Here is a 24,938-nt window from a genome sequence, read left to right as displayed (position 1 = left end):
AGCACCAGCCGTGGACGTGAAAGGTTAAGTCTTTATCTTGAAGTCACCCAAACTTTGAAAATATGAATCTTGTTCCTTTTTCTTGTGCCAGGATCCACGAACTCAACAGTGACGATTATTCTTCAGAAGAAGAGGCCCAAACCCCTGACTGTTCCATAACTGACTTCAGAAAAAGCCAGACTCTGTCCTACTTAGTCAAAGAATTAGAGGTCCGCATGGATCTGAAAGCCAAAATGCCAGATGACCATGCACGCAAAGTAAGGCTCACTTAGGCTGGTGTGTATTGCCGTCCGTTCTGGGTGACTTCACAAGCCTCTTAGGTGGAACAAAAACTTGATAGAAGGCAGTTGTTGCACTTTATAAGACGGAAGGATAGAGTTGAAGAATTGGTGAGATCACTAAGAAGTCAGTCATGCTATTGAAGGAGTACCAGGAAAGTGTTCCTCAGGGCTGCTGTTTACGTAGACCACCTAAGCACTGTTCCTCCAACTAAGAGGGCTACAAAGATGAGTAATACAGGACTCTGTTTACCTCATGGAGGCCATTCTGACCACTTCAATTTGGCGTTGCATCCTCCAACCCTCCAGAAGTTTGAAAGCTTGAAGATTCTCTTTCCCTGGTCTTATCAACCCTGCTTTGGCCATATATGAGGTCCTTAGGAATTTGTATGAATTTGATAACCACTTTGCAAACATTATAAATAAGTTCTGTTATGCTGTTTCCTTTCATTCCTATTAGTTGCGTATAACTAGGAATGTTTTATTACTGAGTATAAATTCTATATTAGATCCCATTCCACAGATACAAATGAAAACTTTACCTTTTTACAGGGAAAACAGACCATCACAACGAGCTTTTTAAAAATAATTTTAAATCTATGAACAGTTACTACTTACGTTCAACAAACATTTACTGAGGCAAAAAACATGTTCTGGGCACTGTTTGGTGTGCTAGGAATACAAAGATAAATAGACCATGATCCTTGCCTTAGAGTTGCTCACAGTTACGTAAATGCTGCAAGAACATGAAGTAGGTTGAAGATCTGGTGCTCATCCAACTAGCAAAGATAGCAGATTTTTATTGCATGCCGTTGTCTTGTGAATAATTTCTCATTGGGTTCTGGACACTTAGGTGGACTTTATTGGGGTATGGAAGATGACTTTAATACATGTATGGGGTATGTCTTTTAGCTTTCTTTAGTTAAAGGAACCTAGGGCATACATGTGAGCAGGTCAGTACCTGCTGGTATGTCAATGACCTCATGTTGTATGTATGATTATAAATATCTATTCAAATTAGCTGTTCCCGAAGAGCTCAAGTCAAGACTGCTATCTATATAAATTCTTTTGAAATGTCTTCCCTGTTATTTTCAACTGAGTCAGTCTTCTTTTTGATGTTTGCAGATTTTGCTCTCCCGTATTAATAACTATACTATCCCAGAAGAAGAAATTGGGTCTTTCTTATTTCATGCTATTAATAAGGTGAGTCTACCTGCTTCAGACATCTGAAATTAAATGCTTAGTAATTGTAATTAAAAGTTACAATGCATGTACTAAAAGTCTTTTTTAGAACAAGTACTGTATTCTTTTTTTTTTTTTTTTTTTTTGATGTTTTAATGGTTTCTAACATTGTGAAATTTTGGGTTGTACATTTTTGTTTGTCCATCACCCCATATATGACTCCCTTCACCCCTTGTGCCCACCCCCCACCCCCACTTCCCGGGTAACCACAGTCCAGTTTTCTCTGTCCATGTGTTGGTTTATATTCCACATATGAGTGAGATCATACAGTGTTTGTCTTTCTCTTTCTGGCTTATTTCACTTAACATAATACGCTCCAGGCCCATCCATGTTGTTGCAAATGGGACGATTTTGTCTTTTTTTATGGCTGAGTAGTATTCCATTGTATATATATATACCACATTTTCTTAATCCAATCGTCAGTCGAGGGACACTTAGGTTGCTTCCACTTCTTGGCTATGGTGAATAATGCTGCAATGAACATAGGGGTGCATAAGCCTCTTTGGATTGTTGATTTCAGGTGCGTTGGATAGATTCCCAGTAGTGGGATGGCTGGATCATAGGGCATCTCTATTTTTAATTCTTTGAGGAATCTCCATACCGTTTTCCATAGAGGCTGCACCAATTTGCATTCCCACCAGCTGTGTATGAGGGTTCCTGTTTCTCCACATCCTCTCCAACATTTGTTGTTTTTTGTCTTGGTGATTATAGCCATTCTAACGGGCGTGAGGTGGTATCTTAGTGTTGTTTTGATTTGCATTTCCCTAATGATTAGTGATGTTGAGCATCTTTTCATGTGCCTATTGGCCATCTGTATATCTTCCTTGGAGAAGTGTCTGTTCATTTCCTCTGCCCATTTTTTGATCGGGTTGTTTGTTTTTTTGTTGTTCAAACAAGTACTGTATTCTTATATTAACTGAAGTGTTTTGGGGTTTTTCAGCCCAATGCTCCCGTCTGGCTGATACTCAATGAAGCTGGACTCTACTGGAGAGCAGTGGGAAACAGCACATTTGCCATCGCTTGTCTTCAGAGAGCTCTGAATTTGGCTCCACTGCAATACCAGGATGTTCCTCTTGTGAACTTGGCCAACCTTTTGATTCACTATGGCCTTCATCTTGATGCCACCAAGCTTCTACTTCAAGCTTTGGCCATCAATAGCTCTGAAGTGAGGTTTTATGTTTCTTTGTAGCTCCTTGTACTGTTTGGGGGTAACTCAAATTCAGAGTACAATTTGTGTTTTTCTAGGGAGGGCATAAAAAAATCTCACATTTTGTTTTTCACAGGAGAATTTGCATATTTTGAGAGGGCATAAAACAGATTTTGTTTTGTTTTATTTTTGATGTGTTTACTTCTTTATTTTAAATGAATGACATTTATAATTATACAGTTAATTTTTTTTTTTTTAGAAACTTACATTTAAATAAGAATGACATAGCTGCTAAAAATATACTGCCATTTTTTTGTCAGTCTGAAACATCTGGTTCTTCATCCTACTCGTCACAGCATGCACGCTGCTTAATATTATACTGTTTTACAACTTTATAGATATCTCTATACCAACCAAGCCAGAGCACAGTTGAAAGGTTGTTTTGGTAAGGAGAGATAGGTGGATTGATATTTCTACCCTGAACCTCCCATATGCAGTCCGTGGAGTTACATCACTGCTTTGTAGTTATTTACTCTATTTCATAGTTTCTAAGATACCACTTCTTTTTTTTTCATATTTTAGCATCGCTGAAATAAGGGTGCATGTTACAGTTGATGACATCATAGGTTTGATGAAACACGGTTATGATCAATACACAAGTTGCCTTTATACCTAGTGTCTAAATGTTTCTAAGTTTTAACTCCATAGAAAATTTTAGAAGTGTGCATGAATGGTTTACGTTTATTTGAGGTATCCCAGAACTGAACTTCATTAAAATTGAGAATTTCTGTTTATCAAAAGCTACCATTAAGAGAGTAAAAAGGCAAACCACAGACTGGGAAAAGATATTTGCAATAAATATTTCCAACAAAGGACTCATATCTAGTATATATATATAAAGAACTCCTTCAAATCAATAAGAAAAAGACAACCCATTTTTTTAATGGTGGAAGTAACAGGCACTTCAGAAATGAGGGCATCCAAATGGCCAGTAAGCTCGTGAAAAAATAGTCAACATCATTACTAATCAAGGAAATGATTAGTAAATTAAACCAAAACCACAGTGACATGCCACTTCCGCATCTCACTACAACAGCTAAATTAAAAAGACTGACAATACCAAGTCACTGAATTCTCATACTTGCTGGTAGGAGTGTAAATTTGTACATCCACTTTGGAAAACTATTTGATTGTTATCTCCAAAAACTAAATATATGCCTACCTTAAGATCCACTGCTAAGTATATACAAGGATGTCTATCAAAAGACATTTACAAGAATGTTCATAGTAGCTTTATTCATAATAGCCAAAAACTGGAAACAGTCCAAATGCCTAGCAGTAGAAGAATGGATGTACAAACTGTAGTATATTCACATGATGGAACATTACACATCAATTTTTTAAAAAAATGAACTACTGATACATAAAAAATATTCAGTTTCTTAAATCTTAGATGTTATATTTTGTGAAAGAAGCTACAAAAGGGTTCATATTATATATACACATAAGAGAACACGCTGTTGGATTCCATTTATATGACGCTCAAGGACAGGCGAAGCTCGTCTATGATGATAGAAGTCACAACATCACAGCAGTGGTTACTTCTGAGATTGGGGTTGGGTTGCCCAAGGGAACCTCTTGAGGTACTAGAAACATTCTAAATTTTTATATCTCAAATGAGTGGTGGTTATAAGGATATATACATATATAAAAATTCATTGAGCTGTACACTTAAAACTAGTGTACCTTACGCACGTTATGTATTTTTTATCTTAGTAAAAATGTGAAAAATAAATTCATATTTGTGTTATATACAGTTTAGAGCTGCCTGATGTAAATAAAATGGACAGCTAGCCATTAACTTTTATGGTGTAATGTAAAAAAAGCCAAAAGACATATACTGTAAAGGTTTTGTAACTTTCAGACGATATTAATTCATTAACATTTTGCTGATTTTTTTTTTCTTTTCAGCCTCTGACCTTTCTGAGCCTGGGAAATGCTTACCTTGCTCTGAAGAATATCAGTGGGGCCCTGGAGGCCTTTAGACAGGCTTTGAAATTAACTACCAAATGCCCAGAGTGTGAAAACAGCCTGAAGTTGATCCGCTGTATGCAGTTTTATCCTTTTCTGTACAACATCACCTCTTCGGTTTGCAGTGGTAAGCAGCTGTTAAATGCTGGCAACATAATGGGCTCAACTAGAGTTCCTATTCTGATCAACAGAACACAGAAGATGATTTTCTGAATTTTTCCCAAAGATTTTACATACCTAGTATGTTTCTAGGTACATAAGAAAGAAGTTAATTCACTTACGATATAGATGACATAGGGTATTAGGCTTAATTCTCTCCTAGAACCCAAGCTGAAAAAGGCTGATTAAAGTATAGCCAACCGGGATTGTTAGGCTGTGAGATTTTTTTTTCTCTCCCCCAAATCTCTGATGTTTTATAATGATGACATAATAGTGATGGATATTTTTTCTGTCCATGGAGTAAAACTGTGTAACGAGGTTTGAAGTAGTTTTTCTGTCCTCATTCACTGAAATACGGCCCCTGGCCTTTCAGAGAAGGTGATCCAGACCTTTACTGCACCTTTAAAATAATCGCCTGACATTAAGTGGTGTCTCTGCATTCTTCCACCTCCTCCCACAGCCACCAGTGTAGGTGCATGTGCCTAAGTGTATCCTGGGTCAAAAAATATTTGCGTTAATATATAAACTGTTCTAAATTCACCAGTTAGAACTCTTTCTAAGAGCTCCATGGTGTTTGGTTGTTTACTGGTTTAACCTTCACTACAAGGAAAAGAAAATAAGTTTGACTTGCATTATGAAAGGTGCGGTTTACATATGTGTGGATCCTCAGTCCCTCGCCATTGTAGAGCACACAGTGGGTGCTCTGTTAATGTTCAAATTAGATTGTAATATTCAAGCACAGGGCTCTCAGTCCAGCTCCTTCACTTCAGATATTAAAAAAAAAACAAAAACAGACACCCACTTGGTTAGCGACTTGGCTAGCAGACATCAATAATTACTAGTAAATTTGGTACCTAAAACTGATTTTCCTGATTCACTGTGCAGGCATACCTCATTTTACTGTGCTGTGCAAATAATTGCGTTTTTTACAAATTGAAGGTTTGTGACAACCCTGTGTCAAGCAAGTCTATCAGCACCATTTTTCCAACAGCATTTGCTTACTTTGTGTCTCTGTGGCACACTTTGTCTCTGTGGCACACTTTGGTATTCTCACAAAATTTCAGACTTTTTCATTATTGTTATATTTGTTATGGTGATCTGTGATCACTGATCTTTGCTGTTACTATTATAATTGTTTTGGGGCACCACAGACTGCACCAATATAAGACTGTGAACTTACTTGATAAATGCTGTGTGTGTTCTGACTGCTCCACCAACCGGCTGTTCCCCCGTCTCTCCGTCTCCTCGGGCCTCCCTATTCCCTGAGACACAACAATATTGAAATTAGGGCAATTAGTAACCCTACAGTGTCCTCTAAGTGTTCAAGTGAAAGGAAAAGTTTCTCACTTTAAATCAAAAGCTAGACATGTCCAAGGCATGTCAGAATCCAAGACAGGCTGAAAGCTAGGCTTCCTGTGCCAAAGAGTCAGCCAAGTTGTGGATGCAAAGAAGGAGTTCATGAAGGAAATGAAAAGTGCTAGCCAGTGAACACATGAATGATTAGAAAGTGAAACAACCTTACTACTGATATGGAGACAGTTTTAGTGGTCTGGATAGAAGATCAAACCAGCCACAACAGTCCCTTAAGCCAAAGCCTAACCCTCAGCAAGGCCCTAACTCTCTTCAATTCTCTGAAGGCTGAGAGACTTGAGGAAGCTGCAGAAGAAAAGTTTGAAGCTAGCAGAGGTTGGTTCATGAGGTTTAAGGAGAGAAGCCATCTCCATAACGTAAAAGTGCAAGGGGAAGCAGCAAGTGCTGATGTAGAAGCTGCAGCAAGTTATCCAGAAGACCTAGCTAAGATAATTAATGAAGGTGGCTGCACTAAACAACAGATTTTCAATGTAGATGAAACAGCCTTCTATTGGAAGAAGATGCCATCTAGGACTTTCATAGCTGGAGAGGAGAAGTCTATGCCTGGCTCCAAAGCTTCAAAGCACAGGCTGACTCTCTTGTTAGGGGCTAATGCAGCTGGTGACTTTAAGTTGAAGCCAATGCTCACTTACCATTCTGAAATCCTAAAGCCTTTAGGAATTATGCTAAATCCACTCTGCCCGTGCTCATAAATGGAACAAAGCCTGGAAGACAGCGCATCTGTTTACAACATGGCTTACTGAGTATTTTAAGGCCACTGTTGAGACCTACCCCTTAGAAATAAAGATTCCTTTCAAAATATTACTGCTCATTGACAATGCACCTGGTCACCCAAGAGCTCTGATGGAGATGTATAATGAGATTAATGTCGTTTTCATGCCTGCTAACATAACATCCATTCTGCAGCCCGTGGATCAAGGAGTCATTTGGACTTTCAAGTTTTATTATTTAAGAAATATATTTTGGAAGGCTATAGCTGCCGTAGATAGTGATTCCTCCTATGGATCTGGGCAAAGTAAACTGAAAACCTTCTGGAAAGGATTCACCATTCTAGATGCCATTCAGAACATTCGTGATTCATGGGAATAGGTCAAAATGTCAGTGTTAACAGGAGTTTGCAAGAAGTTGATTCCAGCCCTCATGGACGACTTAGAGGGGTTCAAGACTTCAGTGGAGGAAGTAACTGCAGATGTGGTGGAAAGAGCATGAGAACTAGAATTAGAAGTGGAGCCTGAAGATGTGACTGAATTGCTGCAATCTCATGATAAAACTTTAATGGATGAGGAGTTACTTCTTGTGGATGAGCAAAGAAAGTGGTTTCTTGAGATGGAATCCTGGTGAAGATGTTGTGAAGATTGTTGAAATGGCAATAAAGAATTTAGAATATTACATAAACTTAGTTGATAAAGCAGCAACAGGGCTTGAGAAAATTGACTGCAATTTTGAAAGAAGTTCTACTGTGAGTAAAATGCTATCAAACAGCATCACATGCCACAGAGAAATCGTTGGTGAAAAGGAGAGTCAGTCAACAGAGAAGCGGCAAACTTCACTGTTGTCTTATTTTAACAAATTGCCACGGCCACCCCAGCCTTCAGCCACCGCCCTGATCAGTCAGCAGCCATCAACATCGAGGCAAGACCCTCCACCAGCAAAAAGATTACAACTCTCCAAAGGCTCAGATGATGGTTAGCATTCTTTAGCAATAAAATATTTTTTAATTAAGGTGTGTACATTATTTTTTTAGACATAATGCTATCACACACTTAATAGACTACAGTATAGTGGAAACATAACTTTTACAAGCACTGAGAAACCAGAAAATTTATGTGACTCGCTTTATTGCGATATTCACTTTATTGCAATACTTGCTTTATTGTGGTGGTCTGGAACCGAACCCTCAGTATCTCCGAGGTATGCCTGTACTAGACTGCCTTAGGATTTTAATGGAATGACAGGCAGTAAGTAGTGCTTCCATTTTTTAAATATCAGAGCCCAGTTTTTTGGTGAAGCAACCAGAAACCTCTCGGCAGCATAACTCCATAACTCAGTTGTGAGTCAGTGTTGAACACAGTCTAGACTAGAGTTCTTACATGAATGCTGAAGACCCAAGACAATATTTTAACAAAGCAGTAAAATGGAGTGGCTGTTGCTAGAGTCACACAGATTCATGTTTGAGCCCTAGCTCTGCCATTATTGTCTTTCTGATCGCACTAAAGTAACTTGTGTCCTCATCTATAAAATGAAAGATAATAAAATCTATCTCATGTACTATTTGAGAAGATTAAATGAGATCCTTACCACATAATAGGTGTTGGGTAAAAGCAAGCCATTAGAAATTCATAATGAATACAAAATGCTTAGAACTTTAAAGGTGTAAATTATAGATCTTTATCTTCTTACTAGAAATATATTGCAGTCTTTTAAATTTTGTGGGTGACGTAAGGACGGCCTTGTAAACAAGATTTCACTTTTTTTCAGTGAGCTGCTTATATTAATAGACTCTCTCATTTTCTTTGCTTAGTATCATCACCCTTACCTCTCTTGATTTCTTTCTGTTTTGGGGAGAAGGGTGTTGTATGTATATAGTGGCCCTTTTCCTTAGCATTAGTTTTACATGCTTTTGCTTAGTTTTTCAGTTTCTTGAAATTTATTCTTATTTTATGTCACTCATGTCAAGAGAGGAAAATCAGTTATCTTGAGGTTTTTCCCCAGAGCATAACTTCAGCTAGCCCAGGAAACTAATAACTTGAAACAGATCTTTCTCAAAGTCATAGTATCTGATAGTCCAGATTATCCCAAGAATATTATTGGATCCAATACAATAACAATAAAAGAAAATTTTTGACTTGGGAAGAGAGAATACATTTTTTAGTTTTTTTAAAGAGAGCTCATTAATAAAAATTTTTAAAAAACATTTAGACCTTTTTATATTGTAACTGACTAGTTTAGAAAATAATCCAACATCTGCTAACCCCTAGATAAATCCTGGTACCCCCTAATGGAAATGTATGCTATACTGTTTTCTAGGTTTAAAAACTCATTGATGGTATTGAACTAATTTCAACATTGAATTTTTCTTTGACAATGTTTTTGCATTACTTGTTTCCAGAGTAATCCTGTTCATTCCGTTGTTTGCTGAGTTCCAGCTTTGAAAAGCTGAAACTTGAAAGAAGCAAACACAGACTGTAGAAACCATGAACTTCTTATGATTGAAAACTTTAATGGTCGTATCTCCTCCAGTTATCTCTGAGTTTTACTAAATGGTTGATGAAAAAAAAGACAAAAATCTCTCAATAATGATTAGCATTTCTGTGCCTTCAGGTGATTTTCTCTGCCTTTTGCTTTCTCATTTTTGCCATATCGAATAAGATTCATAAGTTCTCTTCCTTGTCTGACATGTTATCAGTCTAAAATTTTATTAAGACAGTACAAAGGTTCCAAGAGATCGACAAGGTTTATGATTCTTTTTCCATATAATAATCAAGAAATTCATATCATAATTGGTTTTTATTAGACAAGAATTTAAGCTACCCTTATCCACCCCTCTCCCAACCTAAATAATTCTCTTATGAAAGTCTGTTTGAAAAGCTACCAATTTGAAAGCTTTTCAGATAAGCTTTTCAAGATCAAAAATAGGTAAGTGCTCTTGGAAAAAGCTTTTTAAAATATCTTTTCCGACCACTACTGTTAATCTTTCACAAATTATTTTCTTTAAATATCCATATTAGTAACCATTTTTATAGCAACTGTAATAATATAGTGTAACGTCTTGGGTAGTATGAACTTAATGGTAAAATTGTAGTCAGTATATTAACATCAGCAAGTATTTTATTGCTTGTCATATATAATCACAGAATTTTTCGTACAGATTTTCAGTTTATGTTTCTTGGAATATCTGCACAGGTAATGTATTCTGTTACCTTTGAATACTGACTTGTTCAACTTAAAAATACATAATCACTATGCTCACAAAATTTTCCTACTTATAAAGATTTTATAGCTAAAAAATGTGTCAATTAGTGCAGAATTATTTATCTGACAGTTTTTCCAAACTTTTGTTAATCTAGAAATCATTTTATTGACTGACATTTGTTATGTGCATATGTTCTTATAGCAACTGCTTATCATCATCTCCCTCTCTCCTTTGACTAGCGTTTAATAAATCTTTCTCTTTTATAGGTAGTTTTATGTCACCACTACAATTTCAAGGCTGCTGGGAAGGAAAACTTAATAGATTGATTTTTTTAATTGCCTATTCTCGAGTTGACTGTAAAAGAGAAGCTAGTGCTTCCAGTTTTGATTAAAGGTTTTATTTTGGCAGTTTTGAAATACGTACTGTTTTTCCACATTTATTGGTTTCTTATTTTACAACTTGATTTAGCTTAAATATAACTGAATGGGTCACTTGAACAAACTTATTCTTCAATAAAAACATACTTGGCCCTTTTTAAAGTAAAATGGAATCTGTTAAATAAACTTATAATGCTTTTAAGTATAAGTAAGGTCTCTTAAGTGCTCAGCACTGGAAAAGGGACTTTTTTTTAATTGGAAAAAATAAAGGTGTCACAGAGAATGAAACTTAATGAAGCAATAATGATTATCTTCTCTCATGACCAAAAATGGAAAATAATTTTTAATAACAATATAAGCAAAATGTCGATATTGAATCTGTAATATTCATGATAGTGGATTTTCTAAGCATTTATTATTCTAAAATATTTTCTAAATGCTTTCATCCTTCAGCTTTGCTAATGTGCAAATTAAAAAGTTACATCTAGCAAAGCAATTTTCTGCTACTTGAGCAATCTAGATGGTTCTGTTGTTATGTCGCTGGTATGTATAATTTTACTTTATTTTTAGTATTCGTCATTCAGTATTATTTTTCCTATATTAGAAAACATAAGACCAATGGTAGATTATATTTATTAGACTTCATTTACATGAGATGTTTATGGGTATGCCACTAACAATAGCATTGATATTTACCAAATATAATTAAGCATCAAATCCTGGATTTCTGAACCCTGATCTTTTCTTAATTCACTGAGATCCACATGCCCACTTAAAATTATTGGCCCAGATCTATAGAAATTATGAATAAATGTTATACAGAACTCAGACTTTAATGTCTAGGTATGCTTAGAATTTTATACAAGTTTCTTTATCATGTGTATTTGAAAGCTTTTACCACTATAGAAAAAAAGAGAACTGTTTCCAAATCATGTGCGTGAGCTTTAATATCTGTGCCAGTGTGAAGAAGAATTGTCCTGTGTTGTCTTCATTCACAATGTCTCTGTATTTATAGCATCTATTTACCTAAATCTTATCTCCTTTTATAACTTGTTTCATTGCCTGTGGTTTTTGTCTGTGTTCTTTAACCTAATTTCTATAGATTTATGACTTGTAGCTTAAAGCAATTTTATATGGAGTTCAGATTTTGAAGAAAAAGACATCCTGCATTTTGCTGCCCTCCTGTGGACTATCCATTATATGCTACCTGCAATTGAGAACCTTTGCTTTGTCACGTTCTTCATGAGAATTAGTGAAGATATTTGCTTTTAAAAAAAAAAGATACAATCTTAAAGTCCCAGTTTTTATAGCATTTTTAATATGCTACTAGTTAGCTTACCTCCATTTATTTCTGTAAGAAGAATCAAAACTGGTTAATTTATAATAATAAATAATTTCAGGTTTCAAAATCCTGAAATGCAGGTGCCTCCTGCAACAAAGCCAGATGTAACTCTCTGTATGTAATGTGTCTAAATGTTTACATTTCTTTACTTAAAGGGCTTTAATTATTTGGTTAACAAATAATCCTTTGACAGTTATCTATGTGATGAGGAGGAAGGGGATAAGAAAAGTCCCTTTTCTATGAATCTAGAAGCAAAGGTTATGATTTTCTCAAGTCACGGAGTCAGTCAGTGGTAGAGCCTAGACTGAAATCTGAGTCCCCGCCTTCCAAGGCCAGTGTGGTTCCCATGCATACTTCTTTTGCTCCTAACAGGTCACAAACTATCCATCACTGCCATGTTAGAAAGAATTCATATTTGTATATTCTTGAAACATTTTATGAAAGTGGTATAATCACTGCACTTTTTTATGTCATCCCTCAAAAGAGATACATACATCCCTCTATAAAACACAGATCTGAACTAGATTATGGGGAGCTGTCATAATGAACCCTAAAAGCACCCCTAACATGGTCTCTCAGTTTAGCATGTCACCTTGATCTCCGAAGTCTTCATCATCACAGGGCCACATAGCCCTAGATTTTACACGGAAGCTCTGGTGGCCATGCTTGTAGTATTAGTTCAGTAGGTAATATTTCTCTTTGGGGTCCCCAGCATCTTGCTTTCATGAACAAAATGATTACCTTTGCTTTTCATAAGAACTTAGGACAGTAAGTTAGATTCTGATAACCAATGGTTTTACACTTTAGCCTGTGAAAGACACTGAATACATATGAATACTTCTTGGTTTTTAATATGAACTTTTTGTCCTGCACACAAGAATTTTTTTCTTTTGAGGAATGAGCCTGTTGGCTCCTGTCTAAGTTCTTTCTACAGCTATCCCCCAGTCATTGTAGATTGTTAACCTGGCCAAATGATATTTAAGAAAAGTGAAATTTGGTAGTAGATATAATCTTCTAAAGCAACAGAATATTCTTCTTTCAACCAAAGGAACCTGAGTGTGGCTTGCTCATTGATTCATTCATTCAACTAATACCTACTCTATGTCAAGCACTATTCTAGGAACTGGAAACCAAACAGAAAAAAAATCCAGGTCTCACGGAGCTACATTCTAGTAGAGGGAAACAGAGAGCAGACGATAAACATAATAAATAAATTATTTAGTATGTTAGAAGGTAAGTGCTATGGGGAAAAATAGACCAGGAGGGTTGGGGTGATATTTAAATTGGATTGTTAAGGGAAGCCCCATTGAGAAAGTGACATTTGAGCAAAGACTTGAAGGAGGTGAGGGGTTGGGCCGTGTGGACATACAGCATAAGAGCATTTCAGGTGGAGAGAATAGTCCTTGCAAAGGCTTCTACAGTGAACAGCAAGAAGACCTGTGTGATTGCAGTGAAGTAGGAGATGAGAGCAGAAATGAATGGGAGGAAGATAAAACCACATCTTCCGTGCCTTGCAGACCATTCTAATAATTTGGGCTTTTCTTCTAAGAGAAAGGTGTATGGTTTGGAAGACTTTGAGCAGAGGAGAAAAATGATCTGATTTACATTTTAACAGGATTCCTCTGGCTGCTCTTTTGAAAATAGATTGTAGTGAGGTAAAGGCAGAAGCAGGAAGACCAGTTAGGATGGAAAAAAACAGGTGAAAGATAATATTGGCTTGGACCACTGAGGTGAGAGGGGAGAAAGTGAGGAGTGAGCATCGTGTTTGGGGTATATTTTTGAACGTAGAACCAGTAAGCCATTACTAGAAGGAATGTGGGAAATGAAAGAAAGAGAGGATGACTCCTAAATTTGAGACCTGAGCAACTTGGTGCTATTTAATGAGATGCTTAATAACCAGTGCTGCTATTTAATGAGATGACAAAGTCTGAGGAAGGAGCAGGTTTAGGGGGAAAAACTAGTTTGGTTTTAGACACATTAAGTTTGAGTTGCCTGTTAAATGTTCAGTGGAGGTGTTAGGTAGTTAGTTGGGTATGTGAGTGTCATGATGGTCAAGGAAGAGGCCCCGGCTAGAGATAACAGTTTGTGAGCCATGGGCCTATGAATGGTGTTTTAATCACGAGCGTGGATGAAGTGACCTCAGTGATTAGTATAAAAAGGAAAGTAGTTCAATGATTAATTACTAGAACACTCCAGCCAACACTTAGTGGTTGGGAAGAAAAAAAACAGTAAAGGAGTAGCTAGTAAGACAGTAGGAAAACCAAGTATTTTGTCCCAGAAGCCAAGTGAAGAAAGTGTTTCAAGGAATGAACAGTTGTATCATCATTGTCACACCACGTGGATATATCCTGAGAGGTTGAGTTGGATGAGGACAGAGAATAAACGATTGGATTTGGGAACATGGAGGCTGTTGGCAATCTTCTGGAAGCGTGTATGACGTGGATTGTGAAGGAGGTGAGGAAGTGGAGATGACCAGTAACTCTTACAAGGAGTTTTGCTATAGTGAGGAGCAGAAAAATGGAGTGATAGTTGGAGGGGGTATGGGGTTGAAGATATTTATTTTTGGTCTTGTTGTCCTTCTAAAAATAGAAAGTATTGCAGTATGTTTGCATAGGAATGATCCAATAAAGAGGGAGAAATTGAAGATGCAGCAAAGAGAGAAGATAATTGTAGAAGCAAAATTCTTGAATAGGCAGGAGGGGATGGGATCCAAGGCACAAATGTAGGATAGGGATTGTCCTTAGGAGCCGGGACAATATATAGGTATAGATGTAGGAATGGTGGTGGGCCTTCTGATTGCTTCTCAGTGAAGTAAGAGGTGAATTGTCAGATGAGAGCGAAGGGGGCAGAGGGTGTTAGAGATAAGATAAGAGAGGGGCTGAAAACTATTGACTCAGAATGTGAATTGACTAGAGAGGTTTCTAACTTTGGTAACTGGGTAGATGTCAGTGTCGTTAATTAAGAGAGGAAATATGGAAAAGAAATCATCTATGCATTGACATGGGGCTGAAGAATAAGTTCAGTGATAGACATGTTCATTTGGAGATGCCTCTGGTTCTCTCAGAGAGCATGTGCAGGATGAGAAGAAAAGGCCAAAAATGGAATCTTAGAAAATACTAGCATTTAAGGAGCTGAGCAAGTGAAAGAGTGAGTAAAGAGAGGTATTGGGAAAACCAAGAGGGAGCTAGGTCCTGAAGGTCAGAAGAACCAGAGCGTTGGAGAAGGAAGAAGAAATCCATAGTAGTATGTCCATTATTGGTTCCCAAAGTATGGTACAGATATCACCAGAGGTGTGTAAGCTTTTAGGTGGTACTTAGATTAACGTTTTTTAATTTTAATATTATTGGTTTATTCTAATGCGTGTTAGAAAAAATATATATAACATCAAATCTATGATTTTTGAAAAGTGGTACTGATTTTCCCTTTTAACATAAATTAATGTAAGATTAAACAGTGAATCTATTTTTAAAAAATTACATAAATAATGCTACCAGTACCTGTGGGAAAATCAAAACAGTAGTTGGCAAATGAATAGTGTGGGAAGCTCTGGGTTTAACAGTGTAGAAAGTCATCAGCGACTTCATTTTATCAAAAGTATTTTCTGTACAGTAGGGAGATATCTACACTAAAACAACAAGAATAAATTTTAGGATAATGGAAGTATTAAAGTGAGCTCTCTGTATATGGTTGAATTACTTTTAGAGCCATTGGCGTAGTTTCTAAACCATAACTCATGTTTCATCCTGTCACTGAGTGACTAAAATAACTTAAAAGAAAATAGATAATGATACCAAGAATCATTCTTTAGGAAACATATTAATAATAATAGGACACAAATAAGGAAGACTATTAAAATTTTCACTTGTTAGAAACACGAAAAAGTAATTGTGTTTGAAATAAAAGAGTAGACAATTTGGGCAGGTGAATGAAGAAATGGGGCATTTATTGGGAGGGTGTTCTAAGCCCCAGCATGGAATTTACACAAAGTGGTTTGGCTCTGTTTCCCCGGGGACTGTTGGAACTGAGTCACTGCAGACGTGGCTGTGATCCTCCAGGAGGACTGAGACCAAAGGCAGTAACTGAGCTGTGCCTTCAGACATTTCAGGAGCACTTCTTGAAGTCAGCTGGGGGGGACAGGTAGCACTGCAGCTTGTCACTCAGTTTTATAACATTTTTACTCATTAACCTAAAAATAAGAAGTTGCCAACTTACAGTCTCTCTGAATTACAGACTTAACACTTGAGGTGTGTGAATGGTCTTGGCCAGTGTTAGAGTTACCTTCTCAAGTCTCCAAAAGGGAGTCAGTTATATTTTTAAGATACTAAATTAAGTTTAGATCACAATTCTGTTTCCTTTCTGCTCTTTCTCTAGTATAGGGACACCCACTAGAAGGCATCGTTAATCATATTTTGTGAGCACTTATCTGCAAATAGGGTTGGAAAGTTATATTCAGACATTTGTGTATAGGCTCCCTTCTACATCAGGAGCTTACTGTGATTGCCTACACTCGCATCACTAAGGACAGAGTGACTGTACACACCAACAAGAAAATATGAAGGATGAGCAAGTTGGGGTCTGTTTTTTCTAACCCCCATTAATCATCGAACAAGATATTTTTCATATGGTTTGTCGCCAAAGTTGTACATTAGTCTCCTCATGGGAGCTGAAGGGAGCTAACTTCTAACTTCCAGGTATAAATACTTTGTGTGTAGTCAGTAAGGCAAGTTCATTAGTTGCTGTCTTTTTAAATCTTCAGTTTCCATACATTGTTGCAGATGTTCTGGGAGATATTTCAGTTTATGTTATGTTAAGCTTTGCCATCTCATATAGCAAGCATTTGCATAACTCTTCCCCATTCAAAAAGATTATTCTAATTGGCAGAACTCACACACACACACACAATCCAGTCTACGTTGTAGTGTGGATTCTTTTTTTAAAATATGTCCCAGAGAAAATTCTTAATGTGCGCTGTGAGCCAACTGGTTGAAATGAATTCCCAGTTTGGGAATTTTTGTTTAAAACAGTGAGCACCAAGTATTTAACCCCTTTGCAAATCGTTGAATGATCTCTGCTCTGTTCCATGGCCTGGTGGAAATGAAGCAATTGAGCCTGGCAGTCACTAGAGAAGAGCATTAGTGAGATTTAAAATACATGACTGAGGATACCTGGCATATATATGAGTGCTTGTGTGTGCTGGTTTGGGTTTTTCTCCCCCTTTTTTCTTCCAGTGTTATTTGTTATCACTAATAGTCAAATTTATTTCATACTAAACTAGTGTACTCTTTAACCAAGAAAATCTCAGTAATGTGTTACTTTTTCTTAACCACCAAAGTTCATTTAGTTATGATCTTGAAAATTCAGGAGAAATTTAAATCATATTTCATAGCTGTTCAAAAGAGCACAGCTTGGGATTTGTCCTGTTCTCTCGTTTAGTTGCTTTTTATAACAACAAACCTAGATTTGCCATTCAGAATTTGCCATCCTCAAAGCAGTTTAAACCTCTTTAGCTGTCAGGCGTTGCTTAATAAGCCAGTCAGATCACAAATATCCAAAGTGATGATTATAAAAAATAGCAAGCATATCAAATTCAGGAAAAAGAGCTGGTGGTCAATAGCGGCTGATAGCGTGGCTGGTGTTGATCAAGTCTTCCAATTCCTGCTTCACCATAATAAGACAGGCCGTATTTCCCTTGATGATGTGAAATATAGCTAGGGAATAACCTCACATGAACAAAATAATTAAACAATTCACCATCTCTCTCACGGTACCCTGGCTAAAATCCGTAAATGTTAAAAATTGGGAGAGAGTAAGATCCTGGAAGCCAAGCTATGTGCAAAGTGCCCACTGAGGTGAATGCCTCCAGGTGACTTTCATTTGGTGACGTAAAGCAAAAGGGAACAGTACGATAGCATCATTTACTTCTCTACGCTTTTCGTTTGATTTAGTGCATTGGCTATGTGTACTTAGGGGTAGGTAGGTATACTCAAATCAGAGTGCCTGTTGTAATCCCATATGCCTGAAGTGGAGTCTGCAGTCAGGGAATTAAGGAACTTTGTCACTGAAATCCACAAGGCCCTGCTCAAAATGTTCTGTGGTTGAGGGACTTCAGTGGCCTTTTTTTTAAACCTTGGTTTAAATATCATACCTACTACCCATACTAACTTCTAATGGTCTTTGTGTTCATATCTAAGTCCTATGAGTTATTACGAGGCTCAGGTCCTGATCAATTATGGAATAACTAGGATCTTGGGTTCTCATTTGAAGATATCCTTATGAATTACTTAATCTGCAGAGTATAAAGATCCAGTAGCCTTTGAGACTTCATTAGCCTCGGCCTCGTCTTGTACCCTCACTCTAGGAAGAAGGGCAAACCTGATATGCTTGACAAGCACTTCTGGTGGTAGCTGCCTTCCCCTATGCAGATCTCTGTGCCTCCATTTGTAGTTCGAGAAAGAGGACCAGAGTTAAAGTCTGTTGATTTCCCTACTAGGTTCCTTTTCTCAACATCAGCAAGTGACCACTCACTTGCAGCAGGAGAAGGGAGAAGCAAATGGTAAACGCTAAAGATTGTGGGTAACTAGGATGTCTAAGCCCCCACACACACCATGCCATCTATTTGTAGGCTTATTCTAAGTAGTAAGAATTAAGTGAAGCCGACTCACCGCAAGAGTGTGTAGTTGACTCAAATAGATGTGCTGAATTTAAGCTCACTGACCACGTAAGAACTTTAATATCATTCTGCCTTTTGCAGAGTCAATGGAAATTGTACTGAACCTTGATATATGACGATGACATTGTGGGTAGCCTGTTTTCTTTACTACATACATCCTGCTTTCCTGGTTCCATGTGTTCACTCAAGTTGTTTTCTGTAGCTCCTCCTCATAACCCTGTCTCCCCCTCTCCCCAAAGTCCTAGTCTTACTCATCCTTCAGGGCCCCCAGTTCTGCCGTACGCCTTACCTGATCACTTAATTGAAAGTAATGTGTAACCAATCACATTGCCATGCCTCGCCTTCAGCCTGTGACTTGCCATTATAGTTATTTGTGTACATGACACAACTCTCCTACAAAACTTCTCTAGCTCTTTGAGAGCAGGGACCAATCCTTTTTTCATCTTCATAGCCTAGCCTACCGTGTATTCTGCACCTTTCTCCCAATGTTCAGCACATAGAATGTCCTTAAATGGCAAATTAGCTGATGATATTTCAAGTATGAGCTACTGAGAATACCTAGTAATAAAGAGTCATTAACTTGTATCCGCCCACTGTTTACCCAGAATGCTTTGTGCAGAACCCACTCAGCATACATATATAGATACAGATCTTCTTCTAAGGTCTGCAGCTCCCACGCCATAGGAGGGAGAAGAGAAAAGGAGTAAATTGTCTCGCTTGTCCACTAGAATCTGGCACACCTAGTAGGTAGCCTGTATTCTCCCACCTCCTGTCGTACTGTTTTTAATGAAAGTTACAAACAAATGTCCTTGTTAACCCTCACTGAAAAATTAACATTTATGGGTAAATCAGTAAGTCTGAGAAAATCTGTTAAATTTGTTTCCCCAGCATTCTTACTTGAAGCAAATTTTTCACTAGGCTGAAGTAAGCCAGAGATTTAAATTATAAAATAAATTTGTAATTAAATTTAATAACAATAATAACAGCTAAAGCAGTTAATTTTCTTTTTTTATTTTTTCTCAATATAGCTTCTGCATGGGAAAATCTTTCATAGTAAACTTCCAGTGAATGTTTAAATTCCCTTGTTTAGAGAGCTAATCTGATCTTTCACAGTTCTAGAGGAAGTTATAGCTGCTGAGGGCTTGGGTTCCGTCACTGGAGTCGTTTCTTCCACAGCCTGTATGTCACGGTGTCTGTGTCTGTGTCTCAACTGACGCTGACTTTGCTCCCTCCACTTTAGTCACTTAAGGCCACATGGCAAGACAAAGAGACGAGATTTACGGCTAGTTCTCCCTTTTCTTCTTCTAAAAGGAGGCAGGGAGTCTAGGTCTACAGAAACCAGTGCAGCTCTGAATTCTTGGGCAAAGCAGATTCCCCTACCATGCATGAACAGTCTTCTCCAGGATAGAATTTAACTCCAAAATATGTAGTAAAAGGGAGACACACACACACACACACACACACACTCTTACACTTGTATTTGAGGTCACATTTTTTTAAATTCATGTGATTCATTCACCTCACCAGGAGGGAATGCCTGTATAATCCTGAGATTGCTGATTTCAAGTCCTTAATATGGTCTGTTTTCCATCTGGCACTGCACTTTTAAGGTCAGTCAGTACATAACCATTACTTGGAAACCTCCTGCAAAGAATTTCATTAAGCAGTAATTGCTGAATGAGAACATGTCTAAGGAGAATTACTTCTGTTGAAATGATTTCTCTTGTCTTTCCTAAGGAGAGGGCAGCACAGAGCAAAGGGGGTGAGGCAGCTTCATTTTTCTCTCAGGTACAGTCACCAGCAACCTAGGTTTCACCCAAATCAGGGGGTTCTGTATGCTTATGTTGACAGTGGTTTCATTAATGGCGTTTCCCAAGAATCCTCTGACAGGAGGACAGTAGTTTATCTCTCCATTTCAGATAAAGAACCTAGACAGAGAAGTAAATTGATTTGCCCAAGTTCATATGGCAAGCCTGCAGCTAAGGCAAGATTTGAATTCATACTATGGAATGTTCCTCTTGGAATGAGGTCTGCAGTACTCTGTGACTCTGTGTGGTACCAAGCCTCACATGCCACCCACAGTTAAAGTTTCCTGGTAATATTTTAAAGTAATTTTGCATAGCAGTGGTGAGCAACTGAAAGATGTACTTTTGGTCACTTCATGATGTATTTTACTACCTTTTTCTAAAGGACAGATTATTTTACTAGAGAAATAAATACCATGAAATGATGAGGTAGCTTAAATTATAATAAAATAAAACATTCACAGTGTGTTTCTAGGTTATCTGTTTACAAAAGAACAAACAAAATTGGTTTTATGGCTGCATAATTTGAGTGCAGTTGGAGTATGGTATAATCCTATTAGAACAAGGATATTAAGAATATCTTTAGAACATTCCACTGTTCACAAGACCATTTTTATAACATCTGTTACTTTGCTTTCAGCAACGTAAAACTCAATTTTGAATTTTAGTTCCCATTATAAATCAGTTTAATTATTATTTGTATCTTAGAAATTCATTATATAGTAGGTAATAAAGGAGTATTACACTTATTTGTTGTATGAAAAAAAGAGTATGTTAGAGGGAGAAAGATTTGAGGGGAACACTGGAGCAAAAGTAACAACCTAATGAGTCATTGGGCTGTGAAGAGGTAAGTGTCGATTTAACATGGTATCTGTAGTCTGTTTTCATGTTGTAAGGCAGTAAATTCACACTGTCTACTAAAAATGTCCTTTAGAGAGCACAGAGGAGACTGTGAGGCTAATTTCTAAATTTACTAAATATTTTAGGATTTAGATAGGCTAAGCAGTTGAATCTGAATTAATTGCTTTTTTCTTCTTGAAGACTGGTGAAAATGAACTCTATACTGCTTCCAGCATCTCTCACGCACACACTGGGAGTTGAAATCAGGCAAATACTCTGATTTCTTGTAAGAGCCAGTTGCTCATACTAAAGATTCTGAGTTGGCTATAGCTAAAAGGCCTTGTTAAAAGAGATTGTGTTGGGGTAATAATAATAATAATAGCAACTTACCATGTATTAGGCAATGGTCTAGCTCTTTACCTTTAATCTCAACAACACAGTGAAGTGGGTACTGTTATTAAACTCAATTTGCAGTTAAAGAAACTGATTCACAAAGAGGTTACAAGTAACTTGCCCTGCTTTACACAGCTAGAAAGTAGTAGAAGCAGGATTGGAACTCAGTGTGGCTCAAGGCTGTGCTCTCATCCACTGCGCTCTAGTGCTAAAAGAACTACATGAACTTGGCATTACTTTTACTTGCCTAGCTTTAGTTACTTGTCTCCTACAAAGTCCTAATACCCCTCAATTTATTTGTGGCATTTCTTTATTGTAACTAACCGTAAAGGGTCCTCAGGTCCCCAACCAGGAATCTTTTACCAATTTATGAGATTCAGAAGGTAAGAATTCTTTTTAACAAGTAAGTGGTTACCCACCTCTAGTTAGAAAATGGAAAATATTCTTCTAGGACCTTTGTAAACAGAAATAATGAGAAGAGAGGAGATTCCCTAACCTTTGTAATGATAGGAGTTCCTGAGAACTTAGTGTACTCAGAAAACCTGTTTAGCCACAGGATAAATTGTACTTTTATCCTTTAGGAGACTTATGCTTTGATGAGGTATATTAAATATTTAGTTGTTTTCCAGAACACCCTTGTAGGTTAGGTTAATATTAATAACCCAATTTATGCAGGCAATACTCTAAGCACAGAAAAGGATGTTGATGTGTCTGAGATCTCATAGCAGTTCTAGAGTCAGAAATACCCTTCTTGGAGTTTTATGCTTAGTTGGTGTATTGCCTCGTAGTGTTTTACTTCTAAGAAAAACCAAACTGACGGGATCTGAATTAGATGCTAAATGCTTTGGAAGCAAGTACAGAGCATAAAGCACAGAAAAGTGTTTCCATTTTCACCTGGGACCTTGTTATCTGTAAAGCATTTCATTTAAATCATGCAGTTCCTTAAAAAAAAAAGTCATACCTCTCAAGGTTAGTCGAAGCCATAGAATCTTCTCATTTTTGCATCAGCAAAAAATAATAGTCACATGCATGGAAGATGACTTGTTACTTTTGAGGTGTCTTTCCATTTTCCCTTCTCCAACATCTTCTTGTGTTTCTTTAATGAGAACATCAACTCCACCTCTGCTGGGAAGACAAGCAATATTTTTCCATGTAGGCAACTCTTTTTAGTTCCCCTGTAAGCTGAAGTAGACCTGTCCTATAGTCCAAAGAACAGAAACTTTCGTTCTTTCTGAAATGCTTCAGTTCTTCCTCAGACAACTGGAAGAAGTAATTTAAAAATTAGGCAATCTGACTTTCTATTATTAGCCTCAATACTTATGTAAATCATACCACAACTCTAAACCAGTTTTTTTAACTGTCAGTCTAAGAAAATTAATATTAGCAATTTTAATCCAAAAGCATTTGGTCTTTATTTGATCATTTTGATTCTGCTTACTTCCAAGAAATATCCAAACATAAACTTCTTATTCTTCCTTTTATTTTCCCAGTTCTCCCTGGTCCCTTCTTCTGCCCTCTCTCTCAGAGATGTTGGCCCCAATTTCCTGAGTTGGAGGACAAGACATTCTTAGAATGCACAAGGCTTACTTCAAGAAGGTGTCTGGGTTTAAGGTCATGCAGGAGGACTAATTTTAGCTTCGGGATCTTATGCACATCATATCTTATAAATTACCTATAAAGCATTTTTTAATATTGCAGACATTTAAAAAGATGAAACCAATTAAATTTTTATAATGGGGAGAGCGTGGGGGAGAAAAATAAGAGATGCAAAGGTTGGAGGAGGAAATTAACTGCAGAAAACACAGCTAGAATTTCGCTGGGTTCCAGTGTTAAAGGTTTGTCCTTCGCTTTGGTAACATTGTTTTACTCAACCTGTGTCAAGGTGAAAAGTGCTTTGGAGGCAAATTCACCAAAGCTGAAGTCAGAGAATATTCACTAGGGGTAACATGTTTTAAAATTATCAGCATTGTTGTCATCATTACTTCCTCTCTGCTTTTAATAGTCATGCTTATTTATATCCCAATTAAGAATTGTCTCTGGGAAGTGCGATGTTCTTCATAGTAAATTGGGTGTGCAGAGTTGTTGGTTATCATCGCTCTGTTTTATTTTAGTGCTCTTGGGCTTAGTTTCCGCATGCTTACCTGCACATACTAGATGGTGAAGACACAAGTGGAGGCAAATCAACAACCATTGTCCTCTCACAGGAGAATCTGGAGAAAGTGACTACCATTGCTCATCCCACACACATGCATACCCCACACCTTCCATCACTATCAAATTGTACTCCTCATTGCCTCCCAAACACACATGAGAACTCCTGTTCTGTTGCTTTGCTCAACACATTCTTCCTCCCTGCCTAGAAAGCTGCCTTCTCTGCTTATTCTGCTAAAGAGGTAGCATTGACTAGTGGAAAGCCATGCTTTGCGGTAAGATAGACCTGATTCAAATCCAGGATCTACCACTTACTTACAGTTTGACTTTAGGCAAGTTACTTCATTTCACTGAGAATCAGTTTCTTTTTCTGTAAAATGAAGATTAATAATACTTCATGAGTTTTTTTTTGAGGGTTAAGTAGAAGAAAAAATACGAAGTACACAATAAATACTGGCTCCCTTCCTAGTAGTTTCCCCTTTTTAAGTCCTACCTATTCTTCAAAATTCAAGTTCTGTGTGTTCAAAGCTTATTCTCTGAAGCACTTACTTGGCACAGCATGCTACCTCATTATTGTTTGTTGTCTTGTATTTACTGTCTCCCCAAGTTGTTTGTAAGTTTTTTGAGAGCTGAAACTCTTGAAACAAAGAATCCTCAGATTCTGATGTAGCCTTGTTGAATATGGTAGCCTCAGATGTGGAATAGTGTAGAATTGGAAAATGGAAAGTGACTCCCTAAGGGTGTGGTTCCCTTACTCTAAACTCAGTAAGTTGGAAAAAATTGGAGTTCATTGTTTTCTTGGCATAATAAGAGAAATGGCCTGAGAAGGGCTTTCTTAAATAATGGAATCTAAAAGTGAGTCATCAAATCCAGAAAGAGACTTCTTGTATTTCCATTGCTGCAGAGAGAGCTTGATTGGGTGCATACATCTCTTTGAAATAATCTTCTTTCAAAAATAAACTCTTAGAGTATGTTTGAATATTCTGGTAAAGGAGAGAACTTACTTATACCCAAAGAATTGTCCTCTAGTAGGGAAGTGGTGGGCTTCCACTGAACATGCGTCTTCAGTGGCAATGCACGTGAAACATAAGAGAGGAAGAGGACACCTGTTCAGCTAGCTAGGTCACTGCCACATCAGACACAACAGCCTAAAACCAGATTCCCCTGACCATCAGGTGGAGCTGGATAGTGGCCCTTTATCCATATTAACACACAGTCC

The 24,938-nt window shown here is 37.3% G+C and overlaps 1 protein-coding gene across 5 annotated transcripts in view; it reads left to right on the top strand.

Annotated features, from left to right (window-relative positions):
- The window catches only part of TTC17 (tetratricopeptide repeat domain 17), a 118,543-nt gene that overhangs the window by 43,632 nt on the left and 49,973 nt on the right, over positions 1–24,938 (top strand). For all 5 annotated transcript variants that reach the window (XM_058527119.1, XM_058527118.1, XM_058527120.1 and 2 more), the window contains exons 13-16: positions 92–257; positions 1,404–1,481; positions 2,461–2,685; positions 4,639–4,825. In XM_058527119.1, coding sequence (XP_058383102.1) covers positions 92–257; positions 1,404–1,481; positions 2,461–2,685; positions 4,639–4,825 — 656 coding nt within the window. The remainder of the gene's footprint in view (positions 1–91; positions 258–1,403; positions 1,482–2,460; positions 2,686–4,638; positions 4,826–24,938) is intronic.

Source organism: Diceros bicornis, chromosome 31, assembly GCF_020826845.1.
Source record: "Diceros bicornis minor isolate mBicDic1 chromosome 31, mDicBic1.mat.cur, whole genome shotgun sequence".
Classification (NCBI taxonomy): Eukaryota; Metazoa; Chordata; class Mammalia; order Perissodactyla; family Rhinocerotidae; genus Diceros; species Diceros bicornis.
This window is presented reverse-complemented; position numbering and strand designations above follow the sequence as displayed.